Source organism: Salvia hispanica, chromosome 4, assembly GCF_023119035.1.
Source record: "Salvia hispanica cultivar TCC Black 2014 chromosome 4, UniMelb_Shisp_WGS_1.0, whole genome shotgun sequence".
NCBI classification, from domain to species: domain Eukaryota; kingdom Viridiplantae; phylum Streptophyta; class Magnoliopsida; order Lamiales; family Lamiaceae; genus Salvia; species Salvia hispanica.
In genome coordinates this window covers 30,805,619-30,824,904 of record NC_062968.1, presented here as the reverse complement: position 1 = coordinate 30,824,904, position 19,286 = coordinate 30,805,619, and the positions used below count along the sequence as shown (strand labels likewise).

At 33.0% G+C, this 19,286-nt stretch overlaps 1 protein-coding gene and 1 pseudogene across 2 annotated transcripts; one reads left to right on the top strand and one right to left on the bottom strand.

The window, feature by feature from the left end:
- Positions 1-94: 94 nt before the first annotated feature.
- Positions 95-4,981, bottom strand: LOC125222099 (zinc finger HIT domain-containing protein 3). Of its 2 annotated transcripts, XM_048124542.1 has the most exons (9): positions 4,826-4,981; positions 3,838-3,940; positions 3,669-3,700; positions 3,546-3,590; positions 1,355-1,510; positions 808-896; positions 634-684; positions 466-544; positions 95-300 (listed from the first exon to the last, which is right to left on the bottom strand). In XM_048124542.1, exons 2-8 carry the CDS (start codon positions 3,909-3,911, stop codon positions 515-517), a joined length of 477 nt encoding a protein of 158 aa, XP_047980499.1. In that variant the 5' UTR covers positions 3,912-3,940; positions 4,826-4,981; the 3' UTR covers positions 95-300; positions 466-514. The 2 variants fall into 2 exon arrangements, with proteins under 2 accessions (XP_047980499.1, XP_047980500.1); XM_048124543.1 differs by lacking the exons at positions 3,546-3,590; positions 3,669-3,700; positions 3,838-3,940; positions 4,826-4,981 and adding an exon at positions 2,499-2,968.
- Positions 4,982-5,197: 216 nt separating this feature from the next.
- Positions 5,198-7,903, top strand: LOC125222100 (annotated as a pseudogene).
- The last annotated feature ends 11,383 nt before the right edge of the window (positions 7,904-19,286 follow it).

Below are 19,286 nucleotides of genomic sequence, written 5' to 3'. Positions count from 1 at the left end.
CTTCATCACCAATTCCCAAGTGTTCACTCCCACCTCATTCATTGCCTTCTTTATGTTGTGTTGTCGAGTTTGTGTCATTATATTGTTGCAACAATTAAAATGAGCCAACTTCCACTATCCAAATTCCAACCCAACCAAGCAAAATAACTGAAGGACCAGTTAATCTCAATCCATCGATCTAACAAAATTCATTCTTTGGTGTCCAAACTCATAACAATTGTTCCATTGTATTTTCATTTTGGTTTATCCTTCCTCTTCCATACCTCCTCTTGATTTCAACATATACTTAATGTGTGGAGGCTGCACAATAACATCCAAAAAACTAGTTAATGACATCAAAATTCAAACTATTACAATAGATATGGTTTTAAGAGGACGGCGAATCAGAGCACCATACCGAGATGTCCAAACTAGCAGCACAATCGATATGCATAAGTAACAGAGCTAGTAAGAGAGTTATATTACCTACAACTTAACAAGGATATTGTTGCAAAATCATGGCTGTCCAGAATACTCAAGCATCAGGGACAATGGTAGACAAGATCTGCAATTCGAATAATGTATGCAAGGCTAAATATCGCTGCATCCACACAGGTACTCACAGTAATACCTAAATAGTATATTAAATGATACCTTTTCTGCAAATTGACTAAATGATTCCTCCTCCATGGCTTTATCAAGCTCCTATTGAAGAGAATGCAACAAAATGTTCACAACTCCAAAAAGTGAAATCACAAATTTGAATATCCAGGAACTCTAAAGAGGATTTTTTTTCAGAGAAGGAAGAGCATCATTGATCACACTTACGCTCTCAGGATCTGCAGAGCAATCAATGCTGTGTATCAGTTTCTGAAGCTTTTCATTCTTTACCAAATCACGAATTTCATTGGATGAAGCTGCAGGAGAAGCAGAAGGAAGTGTAACCACATGATAACAGTGAGTTTGACCTTAACGGTAAAATGCTAGAACAATGGGAGAAACGGCTTAGCATTTTCACAGTTAGCTAAGAATAAGGAGATTTGTCTTAGACCGACAAACTCTAGCTAGAATAGGGAAGCATGTGAATAAAATGAGTCAGGAAATCAAAATGATTTGGAAAAGCATAATATACAGTGGCAAATCTAAGTACTCCATTCACATGATCATATCAGATGGTGGGGGTCATAAACCCTAACTCTAATAAACTGAACTCAACAGCCACCTCCCACAGCCAAAATGAAAATTTCAGATATAGTTTTCACTATAAAATCGGACAAAAGATACAGAAATTCAAAATAGCACCACAGAAGAAGTCAGCAAGGTTAAAATCCTTGGCATGGGAATTTCAGCATTCGGAAACTAGCATGAAACTTACCAACAGACTGCAGTTGAGACTCTTGCAACACCTCACTTGTCTCATCCACATAAGGTGGTTCGCAATCATTTGTTGTTGAACTAGGAGGTGGTTGGTTATCTTTTATCGTTGAACTAGGAGGTGGTTTGTTATCATTTGTTGTTGAACTAGGATCTGCTGCAATAATTAAATGGTTGTACGACACGGAAATATAAAATAAATGTGAGAAAATTATATACTAATATGTAATAGAAATATCAAGATCATACAGCAAAACTATGCAAAGAACTAGGTTTTCAGCTTATGATTCAGTGATTCACACATCACATGTATCTAGAGTAAATTATAAGTAAATACTTCCAGCAGAAGGCCAACTAAATGAACTAATAAGAATTAAGTAACATAACCTGTCAAAATATGAGTTTATTAGAAACAAGTGAAGCTCCAATGTTTTGCAAGCTAGAGGATTTCTGTAGAATACAGTACAACTTATTTTTGACTCTCAGTTGAGCTATTTAGTAACTTAGTTACAGTGATATACATACGAACTTATTGTCAAGCCATCATTAGCTGCAAACTGTTATTAGCAAGTTGTAACCAATTTTTACGTCAGAAGGTGACACCAATTCAGGTATTTTCTCTGTCCCTACATCTCTCTCCACATTCTTCCTCAGACCACAACTTGATTCTTTGGTTTCAATAGTTAAATTGGTGACAAGTTGTATCAGATCAAGCTGTATGCATACTTTGCCATGCAAAACATACACATCCTGATGCTCATATGCATATTTTTTGAGAAATGAGAATGCATATTAAAGGTAGCATGCATAATGGTTCTAAAGGAAAAGGGTATCACATAATGAGGGTTGACATGGATGCAGCTAATAACTCAATAGAAAATTTACAGCCAGAATCCATGATCAATGGTTGCGGCACTACACATACATAGTAGCACCTGTGTGCATATAATGATATACACATTACACAACGAATGATCCACATGCCATTTTAGTTCCATTGATGACAGGCTATAGTACAAGAAATCCAAAAAATAAGACATTTTATGTCAACCTTTTCTTGTCACATTTGGCAATCCCAAAAAGAGTTAAGGCCAAAAATGGTCCCTAACATATGGCTGTTTTACGAATTTGGTCCCTAACATTACCTTTTTGATTATTTGGTCCCCCACATATTAACTCTGACCCGAATTGGTCCCAAATTGACGGAACCTTCAATAATAGATAGAGCAGCGGCAGCGGCTGAGCGACGGTGATGTCCAGTGAGGGTGAGGCAACGACCATTGGTGGTGACCGGCGACGAAGGCAGCGGATTTGAAGAGTTTGAAATTTGGGGATTTCCGATTTGGTCGATTTGGGGGAAGATCTCTTCGAATTGGAGATGCACCTCAGCCGACGGAGGCCTGAACCATCGGAGAACCGCCGGCGTGGCGTCGGAGCGGCGATGGCGGAGCGAGGACGACGGTTGTGGAGTTCACCTCCTTGAGGAGCTCTGATTTGGGGGCGGATGAAACAAGTTTCTAACCTAGAAACTTGTTTTACGAAGTCAGCGCAGCGGCGGCGGCGGCCCGATGACAGCAGCGGCGGTTTTCAGCCGGCAGCGGTGCCGCTGCTCCGTCTATTATTGACGGTCCCGTCAATTTGGGACCAATTCGGGTCAGAGTTAATATGTGGGGGACCAAATAATCAAAAAGGTAATGTTAAGGACCAAATTCGTAAAACAGCCATATGTTAGGGACCATTTTTGGCCTTAACTCCCCCAAAAATATCAGATGCAAAATGGGTGTAGAAAATAATAATAAACTGATAATTTGCTGAACCTCAGAGGCCGCTTGATTTCAGTTTTGAGACAAACAGATAATCTTGAAATTTTGAAATACATAATAGCAAAGGAAATAAATTCATATAACTGAAACGTTGAAGGAGGTCAACCAAACCATCTAGACACGAAGACATGGGCAAGCAAATTAATGAGAGCATGTCAACATAATAGCTAACAAATTCTCCACGTGCAATCGTAATTCATCAGAGGCATCTCCTTACAAAATTACAAAAACAGACCTCAAACATAACAAAATCAGTACTACAATCATGAACACAGTCAGGAACCAACATTGTAATATGTTCAGACCCTTATTTACTATAGCTGCAAGGACACAACAACCGGCATTGAAAGAAGAATGGAAACTACTTACAAACTTTTTCTTCCTTTAAAGATTCTGTCTTCTGGCAAGGAACTTCTGTAATAACATGGAAGGAAACACTTCAGTGCTTGAATAGAAAAGATACCAAAACCTTAGGTTAGACTATTGGTTTACCTTTGTGTTTCTTGAAGCAGGCCACAGAACAACTTTGAACCAGCACCAGGCACCAGCAATCAATGAAAACTCATTATCAATGACTAACAAATGCGGAAATGAAAACTTAAAAAATGAGATTCTTCCAAAACAAATTCACACACTCGAAAAGAACAAGAGATCGACTTACTAGGTTATTAAGCAAGTAGGGCACTTGTACTTAGATTGTGCGTTATCACACACTTTACATTTCTTTTGCCCCATCAAATAGTGTAGTCTGCAATTTCAGCACTCTGCATCATAGCAGAGAAAGGTTTTCAGTTTGTTTGATGTTCGCTTTTCTCATGTTATCAGAGTTAACTTCTTGTTGTTGGAAATACTATAAATATAAATATAATAGTTTACCATCCACTAGCTAAACAGAACTGAACTCTGAACCAAATACAAATATTCGGTTCGGTATGGCGAAAACCAAAATTTCAAAACCTTGCAAATCATCAATCATAGTAATCTATAAAAAATAAACTAAAACTACATCGCCTAACCAGAAATTCAATATAAATAGAGAGAAAACACTACCTATGTCCCATTAACAACATCCCAAAACAACTTTTGGGTTGCCACATTTATACCTCAAACTCAGAAAATTGCTTTAAATTGTCTTACAAGTAGGCTCCCTTTAATATATTGACACAAAAACTGCATTTCTTATTCTCAATGACGCATCCTTCATGGACATTATTAATGGGACGGAGGGAGCAACATTCTTGATCAAGTTAAATTTATTTTCAAAAGCTTAAGTACTCATCTAATCGCTCAAACCTATACAATAAGACAAGACTTAGATGTTAATATTTCCAGATATCGCGCCCACCTAAAAATCTATAGAATTGGGCCAAGAAAATTTACTTTTACGATATTGGCACTGCAGAAAGAAAGCTTTCTGATACCCTAGTTAAGTTGTGTGAGTAGATATCAACTTTGCCATATCTGAATCATGATCAAGAATTTGCAAGGTCTGCATTTCTGACCTTTGTTACCTCTGTGCAACTTGATTCAATTTACCGATTATATTCAGTTACTCATACATCAATAGTTATACTCCCATTAACACTGATATATCATATCTAACACAAAGAACCTTAGCCCTAATTATCTTTCTTATACAGAACACTCACCGTCACCGTCACTCCTCGTCCTGCGGATTCGAGAGAAGAAAGGATGGTTGCGGCGGTGCTACTTGTGCGAACAGTGGCTGTGCCAGGCGGTGAATTTGTGAGAGATTGAAATGGAAGAAGATGAGCTCAGTATCAGTGTCTGTGTGAGAAAGATATGAACGAGAGAGAAGAGAAAAAAGAAGAGGGATTTAGTCAGCCCTATTTATATTTAGAGAGAGAAGGAGAGAAGTCTATTTTGAATTTGAAATTATCTACCTCCAGTTAACACTCTTTCACCATTCTTTCTTGATCAGAAAGACTAGTCCATAAATCTGTCAAACACCATCGTTTAAGGTCTCAATTTCCCCTAAATCTCCACCCCTAATTCACACCATGGGTCAGGGCACTCCCGGCGGCCTCAATCGCAAGAGCGACGGCGACAAGAAGGAGAAGAAATTCGAGCCGCCCGCGCCTCCCACGCGCGTCGGCAGGAAGCAGCGCAAGCAGAAGGGGCCCGATGTGGCGGCTCGGATACCCACGGTCACGCCGCTGACTAAGTGCAAGCTGCGTCTGCTGAAGCTGGACCTTACCTGCTGATGGAGGAGGAATTCGTGGCCAATCAGAAGAGACTGAAGCCGCAGGAGGAGAAGACGGAGGAGGACCGCTCCAAGGTCGACGATTTGAGAGGCTCGCCGATGAGCGTGGGGAATTTGGAGGAATTGATTGATGAGAATCACGCGATCGTTTCGTCCTCGGTGGGGCCAGAGTATTTATAGTCTTTTCAGAGTTATGTGTTTTGAACTGAAAAAAGTTATGGCATTTCTTAGAGTATCTGGTTTTCCTCTTGGATTTACACTTATATTTGAGAGCTTCTGCTTCGTGAAGAGTAAATAAAGCTAAAACTTTTATTCAAGCTTCAGGTTGTAATTGTTCTTGAGTTTGTGTTGTTAAGAACGTATGTTACCCTTGTATTTGGGAGCAGTAATCCTCACAGAACAATTAATAGTCTGCAAAGCTTAGACCTAGGATTTGAGAGTTGATCTTCTATCTGGATTGCCACTCTTCTTGCTGCTGTATTGAGGGCTTCACCTAGCATTTGATATTGAGTGGTGTGTGTGTTAGGATTTATGCAATTAAAATTTGGTGATGGCTCTTGGAGAAGTTCAATTGAGATTGTTCTATATTATTTGAAATTATTTTCTCCATAGAATAAATTATGTGAAAATTCGGAACTCGTGAAAGAAGATGGATGTTCATTTAGAATCGCAATAACTTTTGAATGCTGATTAGAATGATTTTGCTTCTCCATACCATAGAATAGTAGTTCCAAGTTCTTTTTTTTGGGACTTCCACTCCAGATAATGGGACAAAATGAATTTTGCTTTTAGGTTCATGGATTAGTTAAGGCTCAGTGAGCTGAGTAGGCTTCTTTAAGTTCATACTCTATTCCTTTGACTGGATGTATGGACTTTGTAGCCAAAAAGGAGATGCATGTATTTTATTTTGCATCAAAAAAAAATTCCAGAAAAAACTTATCTTAAGAAAAGCAAATCCTTTCCCCACACAGTTACTGCTCAATTGGGTGTCCCTCGTCTTATTTCAGGTTCTATCTGTTGTTGGACTGCTTCAAGATGATGTTGATCCGATGGTATCTGTGATGAAAGTTGAGAAAGCTCCATTAGAGTCGTATGCCGATATTGGTGGTCTGGATGCCCAGATCCAGGAAATCAAGGAGGCAGTTGAGCTTCCATTAACTCACCCAGAATTGTATGAAGATATTGGTATCAAACCTCCGAAAGGTGTCATATTATATGGAGAGCCTGGAACAGGAAAAACTTTACTTGCAAAGGTACGTGAACTCGATAGTGGGCACTGGCATTCTATGTCTCCCTTTTGATCCCATATATGGGATAACCGGCTTAAGCTGAAAGAAATGTGGTAAATGGGGAATTTTTTTGTGGTTGTAATTGCTTACATGTCGCAATGGAAGGTCGTACTTTGTGTATGGTTACTTCACATGAGTGGATTATGCCATTCTGTCCTTGATCTACTGATTGATTTACTCAGTTGCTTTACATCTTCGGTTTTTGTCTTTAAAGTGCTTGGTTCTCATTATACTCTTCCAAATCCTCTAGGCAGTGGCAAATTCTACATCAGCAACTTTCTTGCGTGTCGTTGGAAGTGAATTAATTCGAAAATATCTCGGTGATGGTCCTAAATTGGTGAGAGAGCTTTTCAGAGTTGCCGATGACCTCTCACCCTCTATTGTCTTTATTGATGAAATTGATGCAGTGGGTACAAAAAGGTAACACTCAAGATGATTGCTGCCTTTTACTCTTGTGCCAGGGATTTTATTCGATAAACTTTCCGTGACCAGGTATGACGCCCACTCAGGTGGCGAACGTGAGATTCAAAGGACTATGCTGGAATTGCTGAACCAGTTAGATGGTTTTGATTCAAGAGGAGATGTGAAGGTAATCCTTGCTACAAACAAAATCGAAAGCCTTGATCCTGCTCTCCTTCGTCCCGGTAGAATAGACAGGAAAATCGAGTTCCCCCTTCCAGACATCAAGACAAGGAGACGTATTTTCCAGGTATGTGTAGGTTGATATGTCGCCAAAAATAGCCACTGGAGTGAAGTAGAATATGCGTTGTGTGATGCTTAGATACACACATCGAGGACGACACTGGCTGAGGATGTCAACCTGGAGGAATTCGTCATGACCAAAGATGAGTTTTCGGGAGCTGATATCAAGGCCATATGCACGGAAGCCGGCTTGCTTGCTTTGAGGGAGCGGCGAATGAAGGTTATATAAAGCATTTAATTAAGATAGTTTCAAGTAGTTTTAATTTGTAAATAAAAACTTATTAGGATTGAAATATACAATTTTATATGTTGACATTTAATTTTTTATTCTTTAGGTGACTCATGCTGATTTCAAGAAGGCAAAGGACAAGGTTATGTTCAAGAAGAAAGAGGGAGTTCCTGAGGGGCTATATATGTGATAATATTTCATTTAGCTTTTTTGATGTTGACTCATTATTTACTAAGATTAACTGAATTTTTTTGATATTCTAAAATCCTTGATCTAATTTTAATTGATTTATAGTAGTATAATTGGAATAATAGAATTGGGAGAATCTTAGTAAGATTAAAACTTAGTAATCAACATATACTAAGATTGAACAAAAACTTAGTAATCAACATAAAAATAATTATCACCAATTTCGCTTTTTGTGTTTTGATATTATTTAAATTTAAATTCTCAATTACTTATTTTTTACCTAAGCAAAATTAATTGGGTCACAATTATGGTTATATTATGAATTTAATTGGTGTATTTGATGGACTGACCCAAACACTTTTTTCTCTATTTTTGTCCTTCGAAAGAACTGTGGTTGCTTACTTTTATCTGTGTGACCAAAACTTGAAATTTTTAAATAAAATGTAAGACACTATTAATCACATAATTTGTATGTTACTACTCCTACTACATTTTTTGAATCAATCCAACATATTTGACATAACAATTCAGATTTCGTTCTTTTATGGGTCATGATTTTCGTCTACCGTAATCACCTATTTTAAATTAAAGATTACAAATGATTTGATTTTTTTAATTTGAAAAGCATCCACACGATCGATATAATTTATTTAACTATTTTTGTCCATTAACAGTCAAGTAAGTAGAACAATTACATTTTATACTTTATTTTTATAAAATAAACGTGTTCAACTGATTTTAATTTGTATGATTTCTGGTCCTCGGCCTAAGAAATCATTCATAAGCTCAATATGATTTTATTTTTAAATTAATTCACAATATTCTGAATGTTGATTTACTTGTTATTATATTCATGAACAGTAAATAGTTTGAATAATGAAATGTTAGACATATTTATCAGTAAAAATTGGTAAGATATTTTTGCAAAATTCCTTCCTAATAGTGGTGTGTTAATGGTTCTGAATTCGATTTTCTAATATTTTTTGGCACAATTTTAAAAATGATAACATATTGGGGGTGTGAAAAATCAAGGTTATGTATTTTGAGTCAAGTAATTTAAATGTTTTTTTCTCTTATATTGTTAACAAATTGATTGCTAGTTTTTATTTATCTTTACCCAAAATATTAAATAGCATTAGCATTAGTGAATAATAGTCAAAATAGAAAATGAGTATTATTACAAAAATAAAAATAAAAGTATTATGGCATAAAACCATTATGTCAATAACTCACTTCTTTTTTTTTATATACCAATATTAAAAGCCATTGGACATTAAAATATGATTTCGTTTCCAAAATGATATATGCAGTTTAGGCATGGCAAATAATCTTAAATATCAACGGAATAAATGTCCATTATAATAAGAAATTGCATTTAAGTGTGATAAATCATGCCTAAAATTATATCCAAAAAATGCTATAAAAGGTGAAGCCAGTAGTAAATGTTCTCCATCAATTTCAAACAAAATTTCTCTGTCAATTTCAAATTTAAATCTATAGAAAATGGAATCGAAAAGAGGTGCTAGCATCATGATGGCTGTTTTTGTTGGACTCATTTGTATGTCTTTGCTTTCAAGTTCTGTATCTGCAGGCAAGTGTGTGTATATATATATCTATATTTTATTTATTTTAATTAATTACTTTTATATGTACATGTCTGAACTATTGTACTTACTTTTTTTAAAAAAAAAAAATCAGAGACACGTGACGTAGTAACAAAGATTCTTCAAGGACCATGCTCAAACTATCCGGATTGCAATAATCATTGTGTTAAATCAGGATTTGCAAAATATGGAGGAGAATGTATTCCACTTGTTCCAGGAAAAGAAGATCTTGTTTGTGTGTGTTTACAACCAAATTAGATACTATTATGATGATAATCATAACATGGAAATTTTTAACCTATTTCCCTTTGATATGTTGTTTTGATGTATTATTTGGATGAACTCGATACTTATATAGTATGGAGCATATATTTACAAATGTTCCTATTTTTTAAAAATATTTCAACTGAATTTTCGTCTACTGTCTATTCATTTTCATGAAAAATATTTAAAAAACATATAACAAAATTTATTATAAGTATAACGTGCACAAATAATAGCGGAGTATATATATATAACATGTATCTAAGAAAAAGGAATACGTAATAGCGGAGTAAATCATATTAAGACATTACATTGTGTTTTGTCGACCCCAAGGTTATAATCACTTGCTAACTAATTTGCAATATTAAATTAAGACCAAATCTTAGTCATTAGATTAATAGATCTAGTGGTTAAAATATTATCACGTTGATTATATTTTAAATTTAAAAAAATTATAAAATAAAATTAAAGGGTATTAATGCCAGTTCTTATTATATGGAAGTTAAAACTAACCACTTTTTCTCCCTCTCCTCAAAATCATCTTAAAACTTAAAATTTACATATAACTCTCTCGATTTAAACTATTTTTTCTTAAAAAATATTATCAAATTAAAGGTAATTTCATAAGAATTCTAACGTGATGTCAATTGCATATATATTCAGATGATGATCGAATGATAAAATTTTATAATTTTCATTTCAATTTTCGTATGTGTTGATAAACAATATCAACAAATGTATAAAAAATATCAATATAATGAATGTACAATATAAATAAACCGTGTTGATATTTTCAGATACTTGTGTTGATATTTTTATGTCACTGTGTTGATATTTGTAATACACAATGTTAATATAAAAAAATCGTGAAAATTATTATGTAATAACAGATTGACTATTTTATCCTTTTGTTGATATTTTATCTACTATTTGTTGAAATCCGTAAGCTTCAATCTCATCCACTCATTTTAAGATCTAATGGTGTAGGATTGGTCTTAGTTGTGGATTGGATGCTATGTGCATTTTAACATGATCCGTCAGCCCCAATATCAGATTATTCGTGTAGATTCGTGTTAGATTATTGTCTCTGTATCACAATCCAATTAAAGTGACAGTTGGTTCATGAATTTTACTAGTATTTAAGACCATGTTCGGTGATCAGATTCCTTACATTTTAATTTGCTGTTTGTTTTGATTTTTAATTAATTGGAAAGAGAAAATTATCAAAAATAAAAATGTATCATCTTGATTGGGACAAACTAAAAGAAAAAAGTATGACATCTTAGTTGGACGGAGGGAGTATTAATCACTAAATATACAATTATCTAGTTAATATTTATTTTTGTGAGTCAATCAAATATAGTATTTGACAAAAACAAATTAGATTTGGTTTTTTATGTGATTTCTTACCCTCAGCCTAAGAAATCATTTATAAGCTGGATATGATTTTTATTTTTAATTAAATCATAATATTGTGAATGTTAATGCTTTGAGCAGTAATTTGTTTATTATTTTTATGAACAGTAAATAGTATGGATAATAAAATTAAAATGTTATTTATTCATTAATAAAATTTGGTGCGATATTTTAGCAAAGCTCCTTCATAATAAAGTGGTGTGATTAATTGTTCTATTTTTTGTATTTGTTTCTACAAAATCAAATTTTATGTGGAGTTTGCACATTATTTTAAAAAAAATGATATATTGACTTTAATGTTCGTAAATAGGATATTCTGACATAAAAACATTATGCCAAAAATTTATAATGTCAAAAAATTATTTTTTTATACACCTATATTAAAACATAAAAACTACTCATGAGATATAAAATGTGATTTCATTATTAAAATGTGGTAGGCAGATCAGGCGTGACAAATCAGATTTGAGATGGCATTACGACACAATCCCAATTAAAATACACAGCAAAATAATCTTAAAATATCAAAACCAATATATGTCTATTATTACAAAAAATTGCATTTAATTGTGACAAATCATGCCAAAAATTATACCCAAAAAATGCTATAAAAGACGAAGCCTAGCATGAGTTCTATATCAATTTCAAACAAATTTATTCTATCAATTCAAAATCAGATTCCTAGAAAATGGAGTCAAAGAGAGTTTCTACCATCATGATGGCTATTTATGTTGGACTAATTTGCATGTCTTTGCTTTTAAGTTCGGTATTTGCATGTAAGTGTGTTTATATATTGATTTTTTTATTTTATTTTAATTAATTATTTTTACATATACAAGTCTGAATTATTGGACTGAGTTGTTTTCTTTATGTGTTTTTTTTTAAACTTTTCAGAGACACGTGATAAAGTAACAAAGATTCTTCAAGGACTATGCTCAAAGTATCCAGATTGCAACGAGCATTGTGTTAAAACAGGATATGCAAAATATGGAAGAAAATGTATTCCACTTGTTCCTGGAAAAAAAGAACTTGTTTGTGTTTGTTTAGTGTCAAATTAGATACTTAAAAAGACGGCCAACAATATGTTGTACACTATACAACAATTTTTCTCGGCCAGCAATATCCAACACGCTATACAGCAATCTATAGATTGCTGTGTAGCGTTTATAATATAACTGTGTAGCGTTTATAATATTGTTGTATAAGTGGTGTCACCGTGTCACTTTAAGAGATATTGTCATTTTAACACAAACCTAAATAGTAGTTCATCCAGTCCATATATATCTCCATTTATAATTGAACAACACCCAATTGGCGATAATTTTATAAAATCGAGTGTATTATGAAAGAGAAGAAAATTTTACATAAAATTATGTATAAACATAATACCCTTCAATATAGAATTGGATCGGATTGATTCTTTGAATCGGTTGTAATTTTAGTGCTACAATTTCATACCTAATTTATCCTTATTACCTAATTGGATATTTAGAGCACTAATATTTTAAGAAAAAAGTTAATCCTATTAAGTAAAATTAGTACTTATGAATTAACTCTGGTATTAATTTATTAACACACTGTGAAATTAAATTACTGTATTTATTTGCAAATTAAGTTAATAACTCAATAGAGGACTATATACCTTTTCAAATAAATTTTCATTTACATTTATATTTCAGATTAATTTTTTTTCTTTCTTTCGTATTGTTCTTGTTTTTTTTTTTTCAAAAACAAACTACTCAATCATTTATCTCAATATATGAATTAAAAAAAAAGAGTATGCCTCTTTTACCTTATTGAAATTGGAACTATATACTTAATAAACTAATGTAGTACTAATAATGATGAAGCATTTTTCTTTTAGACTATCATTAAACTTTTGTGTTATTTTTATTTAGTTTGGTTTAATTTTCATCAAGTAAAGGGTACTAATGAGAAATGCGGAGGATGATTAAGTAAACTAAAAATTTAGTTAAACTAGTATTACGCCTGTATGCACAGATATATTTTTAAAACATTAATTTTAAATTTTAAATTAATTAAATAAAAACAAATACGATGTTGTATCAAAATTGATATATAGAAATGATGAAAAAAAAATAAAAAATACAATTGAGAACATGTTAAGAAAAGAAAAATATACTTCATAAAATGAAAAGAAACAAAAACATAATTAAAAAGAACAAAATTTGCCAATCAAAGAAATTGGAGAAGCCTCGAGCTTATTAAGCATGGGGTGGAATGGTTCCATGACGTCAAGCTGTCCTCCTATGGTAAGAGCAAAAATGATATGATTGAATACTATAAGGTAAGTAGGTATGTGTGGATATCCTACCTTTAAATGACATATTCATAGGCTAAAATATACAAATTTACTATTATAGTTGACCATTACATTATAACTGAACAAACCTGATCAACAATTTTTCCAATCTGAGGCTCAAAACCCATGTCTAACATCCGATCTGCCTCATCCAACACAAGATAAGTCACCCTTCACAAATTTGTATGGTGATATTCCAACATATCAATTAGCCTTCCAGGTCCAGTTCCAGGTGTAGCAATGACAACTTCTTCAACACCAATAAATACATTAAGCCAATAATAGAGACACTGGATATCGAATTTCATACTATAGTTTGAATGAAAAGGAATAAACAGAAGGGAATACCCGATCCATGAACATCACGATACAGTAGTAAAGTCACCTTGCCTCCACTAATTTGTAACTGCCCCACTAATTTTAGTTTATAGTTTTTTTTTAAAAAATATGATAAATGTTCTCAATAACTTAATTTTGATTCCCACGTTTACACTTCATTGTAAAACCTCCACTCACTCCACTCTTATAAATTTCCCAAAAACACCCCAAAACTCCCCTTTTATATATTGTATGGATGAATGAAACCCATTATTTCCCGAGATTATAAAATTCTTAATAAAATCAAATAGTTTCATCTAGTTCGATATTATTGGTCAAAACCGATAATTAATGACAGAAAATAAAAATGAATTTAATTTACTCCCCCATTCCTGAAAGTTTGTCACGTATTTGATATTTCCATTTCCGCCTGATGAGTCTCGTTCTAAGCCTTGGTTACTAGTCAGTATAACATGCTTTATTGGATAATATCTGGAAAATAGTTGCTAAAGTGTGCAGGTTGAGGTACTAAATCAGGAGGAAAGGATCGGAAGAAATTTGAGTGAAAAAGAAGCAAAAGGTGTGCAAACTGGTCAGTATGAGCAGAAAAGGTGCAAACTGGCCAGGATGGATGCTACAGAACTGGACACTAGAAAGAAGGACTTGCTTGGAACAATCAACTACTAAAGAGGGGCAAAATTGTCATTTCGTATGAAGAGGCAGCCCTAGAAATTAGGGCAAGCCATCCTATAAATAGGAGTTGAACATAAGGAGGAATAACTTTTGACTTAACATTTATTACTTTTATCATCACTTTGAGAACACTTTTTGGGAGAATAGCTCCATTAGCTCTAAGTTCCACTCTCTAATTCCAGCAGCCTGCCATGAAGATTCCGGCCACCAGCTGGCGGAGAGTCATCATGCCTGAATCATTCCAGCCGCCGTAGTCCAGTTCTAGTTTCAGAAGAAGCCATCAGCCATTTACATGCTTTCTTTTAATGCTTTCTTAGTTTAAGAACTTGTTTTACTTGCATTTGTCTCGGATTTCAGTAGTTAATCTGTTTGAAGCATCTTATGGTTTGAATGTTTGAATAAAGTTAAGTTTTTATGGTTTTATTTGAGTTTCAACTTTGTTATTGCTTTAAATCTCTCTAGTTAACTAGATCTGATAGTTTTATGTTGTTTAAGTGCTTGAATCTGCCTAACTTAGTTAGATCTAGTCTTTACTCAAGTGATTACAAGTTTTAATCGGTTTAAGTTTCACAAAAATGCATGGAATTCTTTTCTGCTTGTGTCTGTCACTCTGTCCTGTTGACCAGTATGCCTAAATCTCAGTTTTTCTTGCTTCCGTTCTTGATTTCAAGTTAAATATTGCATTTACGAATTTTTGAGCTTGAGCATTTATCAATGGAGCTTGTTAGATTTGGTTAGTTTAGCTTGGTGAAGAAGAAAATGTCACAATCGAAGATATGTTGCTTTTGTTACTTTTTGCTTTTGTACTTGCACTTTTTTCAGCTTTTCTGCAAACCCAGCAGCCAGTCTGCCAACATGTCCTTTGATTCCCTTTACCTTTTGTCTAGTCATTTTTAGTAAGTTTCGTCTAGTAGCTTCTCATATGCATAACTAGGTGTCCAACCTTTAACATTCACGTACACATCCAATAGCATTAAGCATTTAGTTACCTACTGGTCAGTATAGGTAGAGTCTCATTTTAATTTTACGCCTAGGTAGAACTCAACCCCAAAAGCGTGGTAGCTAACCAACCCTTCCAAAATGTCTTTGCAATTGCACTTCGCCTACATCCATCTCTCTGTGGGATCGACCCTTACTCCACTATACTAGCCAGTAAAAGTGGGTTGAGGTATTTTTGTTGACAAGAGGTTTTAGGCACAGACCCAACGACACGCCTAGGTCTAGGCACCCTCCTGGCCAGTTGACACGCACACACAAGAGTCGCCGCCCTAATATTAAAACCTCTTCCTTGTCACCGCCCATCCTATAAAATTTGTCACATTTCACTTTTTACCATTTTTTAGTGAACTCCACATTCCGCTTACTCATTCTCACTCACATTTTTATTTTAAAACTAATATTTAAATTTAGTACCTCATTCCACTAAATTTTTCCATTACATTTCTTAAAATTTATATTCAGTCAAAATGTGATAAAATTTTAAGGAACAAAGTGAGTAATAGTATATTGTCTTAACTTAAAACGTCGTGATTGGATAGTATACTGTCTTAACTTAAAACGTCGTGATTGGATTTGTAAAGGTGCAAATAATCTTCTCTAAATCATAAATTGGGATTAGAATATACTATCAAATTGGATATGCACGAATATTTCCGAGCACCTCTGAACAATGACGGATCCAGAAATTGACACTCGTGGGGTCGAATATATGACTACAAAATAAAGAAATATAATATTTAATTAATTATTTAATAAAATATATTATAATTTAAATAGTTTATTTTCTATTTAGTAGTACTATACTTGTTTTTAAGTTGTACTCCCTCCGTCCACAAACAATAGATCTATTGTTGTTCAGCACGGGTTTTAATGTAGAATTGGTAAAGTAGAGAGATGAGGAGAAAAAGTAGGCAAAGTAAGAGAGAGAGGGAAGAAAAAAGTGGAAAAAGTATGAGATAAACTTTCCATTTTCAGAAAATAATCTATTTTTTGTGGACGTTCTAAAATGATAAAAGTGATCTATTTTTTATGGACGGAGGGAGTATTAAAATATTTCTTTAAAATAATCACTTTAATGTTTATTGATAAATTAGAAAAAAGTAGTAACGAAGTATTACGTTAAAATGATATTATCACCAATAAAAAATTATAAATATAATTATGTTATGTTAATCAATAAGTATTTTAATTGAATAAGTCTACCCATCATAATTTATGTAGTCAACGATTCTAGTTTTAATAGCAGGCCCAATATTTAGCCCATTTTATCAACTAATTACTCGTCTTCTTCCCAATAGATCTGAACTCTGACTCTGCCCTCTCTATTCTCTCAACTATTCTTCCCACGACATTCTCTATCTTGCATACATATTTTGACGATGATCGAATGATAAATTTTATAATTTTCATTTCAATTTTCGTACGTGTTGATAAACAATATCAACAAATGTATAAAAAATATCAATATAATTAATTTACAATATAAATAAAACCGTGTTGATATTATCGGATACTTGTGTTGATATTTTTATGTCACTATGTTGATATTTGTAATACACAATGTTGATATAAAAAAACCTTGAAAATTATTATGTAATGACAGATTGACTATTTTATCATTTTGTTGATATTTTATCTACTATTTGTTGAAATCCGTAAACTTTAATCTCATTCACTCATTTTAAGATCTAATGGTATAGGATTGGTCTTAGTTATGGATTGGATACTATGTGCATTTTAACATGACCCGTCAGCCGCAATATCAGATTATTCGTGCATATTTGTGTTAGATTATTGTCTCTGTATCACAATCCAATTAAAGTGACAGTTGGTTCATGAATTTTACTACTCCCTCCATCCGATATTAGGAGTCTCGGTTGACCATTTTCATCCATCGGCATTAGGAGTCCCGGTTAGACATTTTCATATAAAGTGAAATAAAAATATTATAAAATAAACACTAAAAAGCACAAGTTAAAACACATCCAAAGAATAAAGCAAATAATAATGCAAATGGGTCTCACATTCCATTATCACTCACTCCAATTATTACACACTCAAACATTTCTTGAAACCCGCACCCAACTCAACCTGGACTCCTAATGACGGACGGAGAGAGTAGTATTTAAGACCATGTTTGGTAATCAGATTCCTTACATTTTAATTTCTTGTTTGTTTTGATTTTTAATTAATTGGAAAGAGAAAATTATCAAAAATAAAAATATGTCATCTTGATTGGGACAAACTAAAAGAAGAAAGTATGACATCTTAGTTGGACGACTGAGAGTATAAATCACTACAATATACAATTATCTAGTTAATATTTATTGTTGTGAGTCAATCAAATATAGTACTTCCTTCCGTCCCGGCTAAGATGACACATTGCTTAATCGGCACAGAGATTTTAGGAGTTATTGGTTAGTGTGTTTAATTGGAGAGAGAGAAGGTGGGTGTAAGTATTAAAGTAGAGAGATAAAGAAAGATGGATATTTTAATAGGAGTGAGAAAAAGTGGTTGTGTGTATTAATTGGAGAGAGAAAGTTACCAAAAAAGGAAATGTGCCATCTTAGTTGGGACAAACTAAAAAGCGAAAAACGCCATGTCATCTTAAGCGAGACGGAAGTGAGTATTTGACAAAAACAAATTAGATTTGGTTTTTTATGTGATTTCTTACCCTCAGCCTAAGAAATCATTTATAAGCTGAATATGATTTTTATTTTTAATTAATTCATAATATTGTGAATGTTGATGCTTGGAGTAGTTATTTGTTTATTATTTTTATGAACAGTAAATAGTATGGATAATAAAATTAAAATGTTACTTATTCATTAATAAAATTTGGTGCGATATTTTAGCAAAACTCCTTCATAATAAAGTGGTGAGATTAATTGTTCTATTTTTCGTATTTGTTTCGACAAAATCAAATTTTACGTAGAGTTTGCACATTATTTTTTAAAGGATATACTGATTTTAATGTTCATAAATAGGAATACATGACATAAAAACATTATGCCAAAAATTTATAATGTCAAAAAATCATTTTTTTTATATACCTATATTAAAACATAAAAACTATTCCATGAGACATAAAATGTGATTTCATTTCTAAAATGTGGTAGGCAGATTTGGCGTGACAAATCAGATTTGAGATGACATTACGACATAATCCCATTTAAAACCAATATATGTCTATTATTACAAGAAATTGCATTTAATTGTGACAAATCAAGCCAAAAATTATACCCAAAAAATGCTATAAAAGACGATGCCTAGCATAAGTTCAATATCAATTTCAAACAAATTTTTTCTATCAATTCAAAATCATATTTCTAGAAAATGGAGTCAAAAAGAGTTGCTACCATCATGATGGCTATTTATGTTGGACTAATTTGCATGTCTTTGCTCTCAAGTTCTGTATCGGCAGGTAAGTGTGTTTATATATTGATCTTTTTATTTTATTTTAATTAATTATTTTTATATATACAAGTCTGAACTATTGGACTTAGTTGTTTTCTTTATGTTTCCTTTTAAAAAATTTCAGAGACACGTGATAAAGTAACAAAGATTCTTCAAGGACCATGCTCAAAGTATCCAGATTGCAACGAGCATTGTGTTAAAACAGGATATGTAAAATATGGAGGAAAATGTGTTCCACTTGTTCCTGGAAAAAAAGAACTTGTTTGTGTTTGTTTAGTGCCAAATTAGATATTGTTATGAAGATAATATAAATATTAGATTATATAACCTGATATTTCTCTTGGATCTGCATTTTCATGCATAATTTAAATGGATATTTTAGGTATTTCACTTTATAAACCGGTTCATGATTTTTAGGTACTTTAAAATAAATTAATGATTAC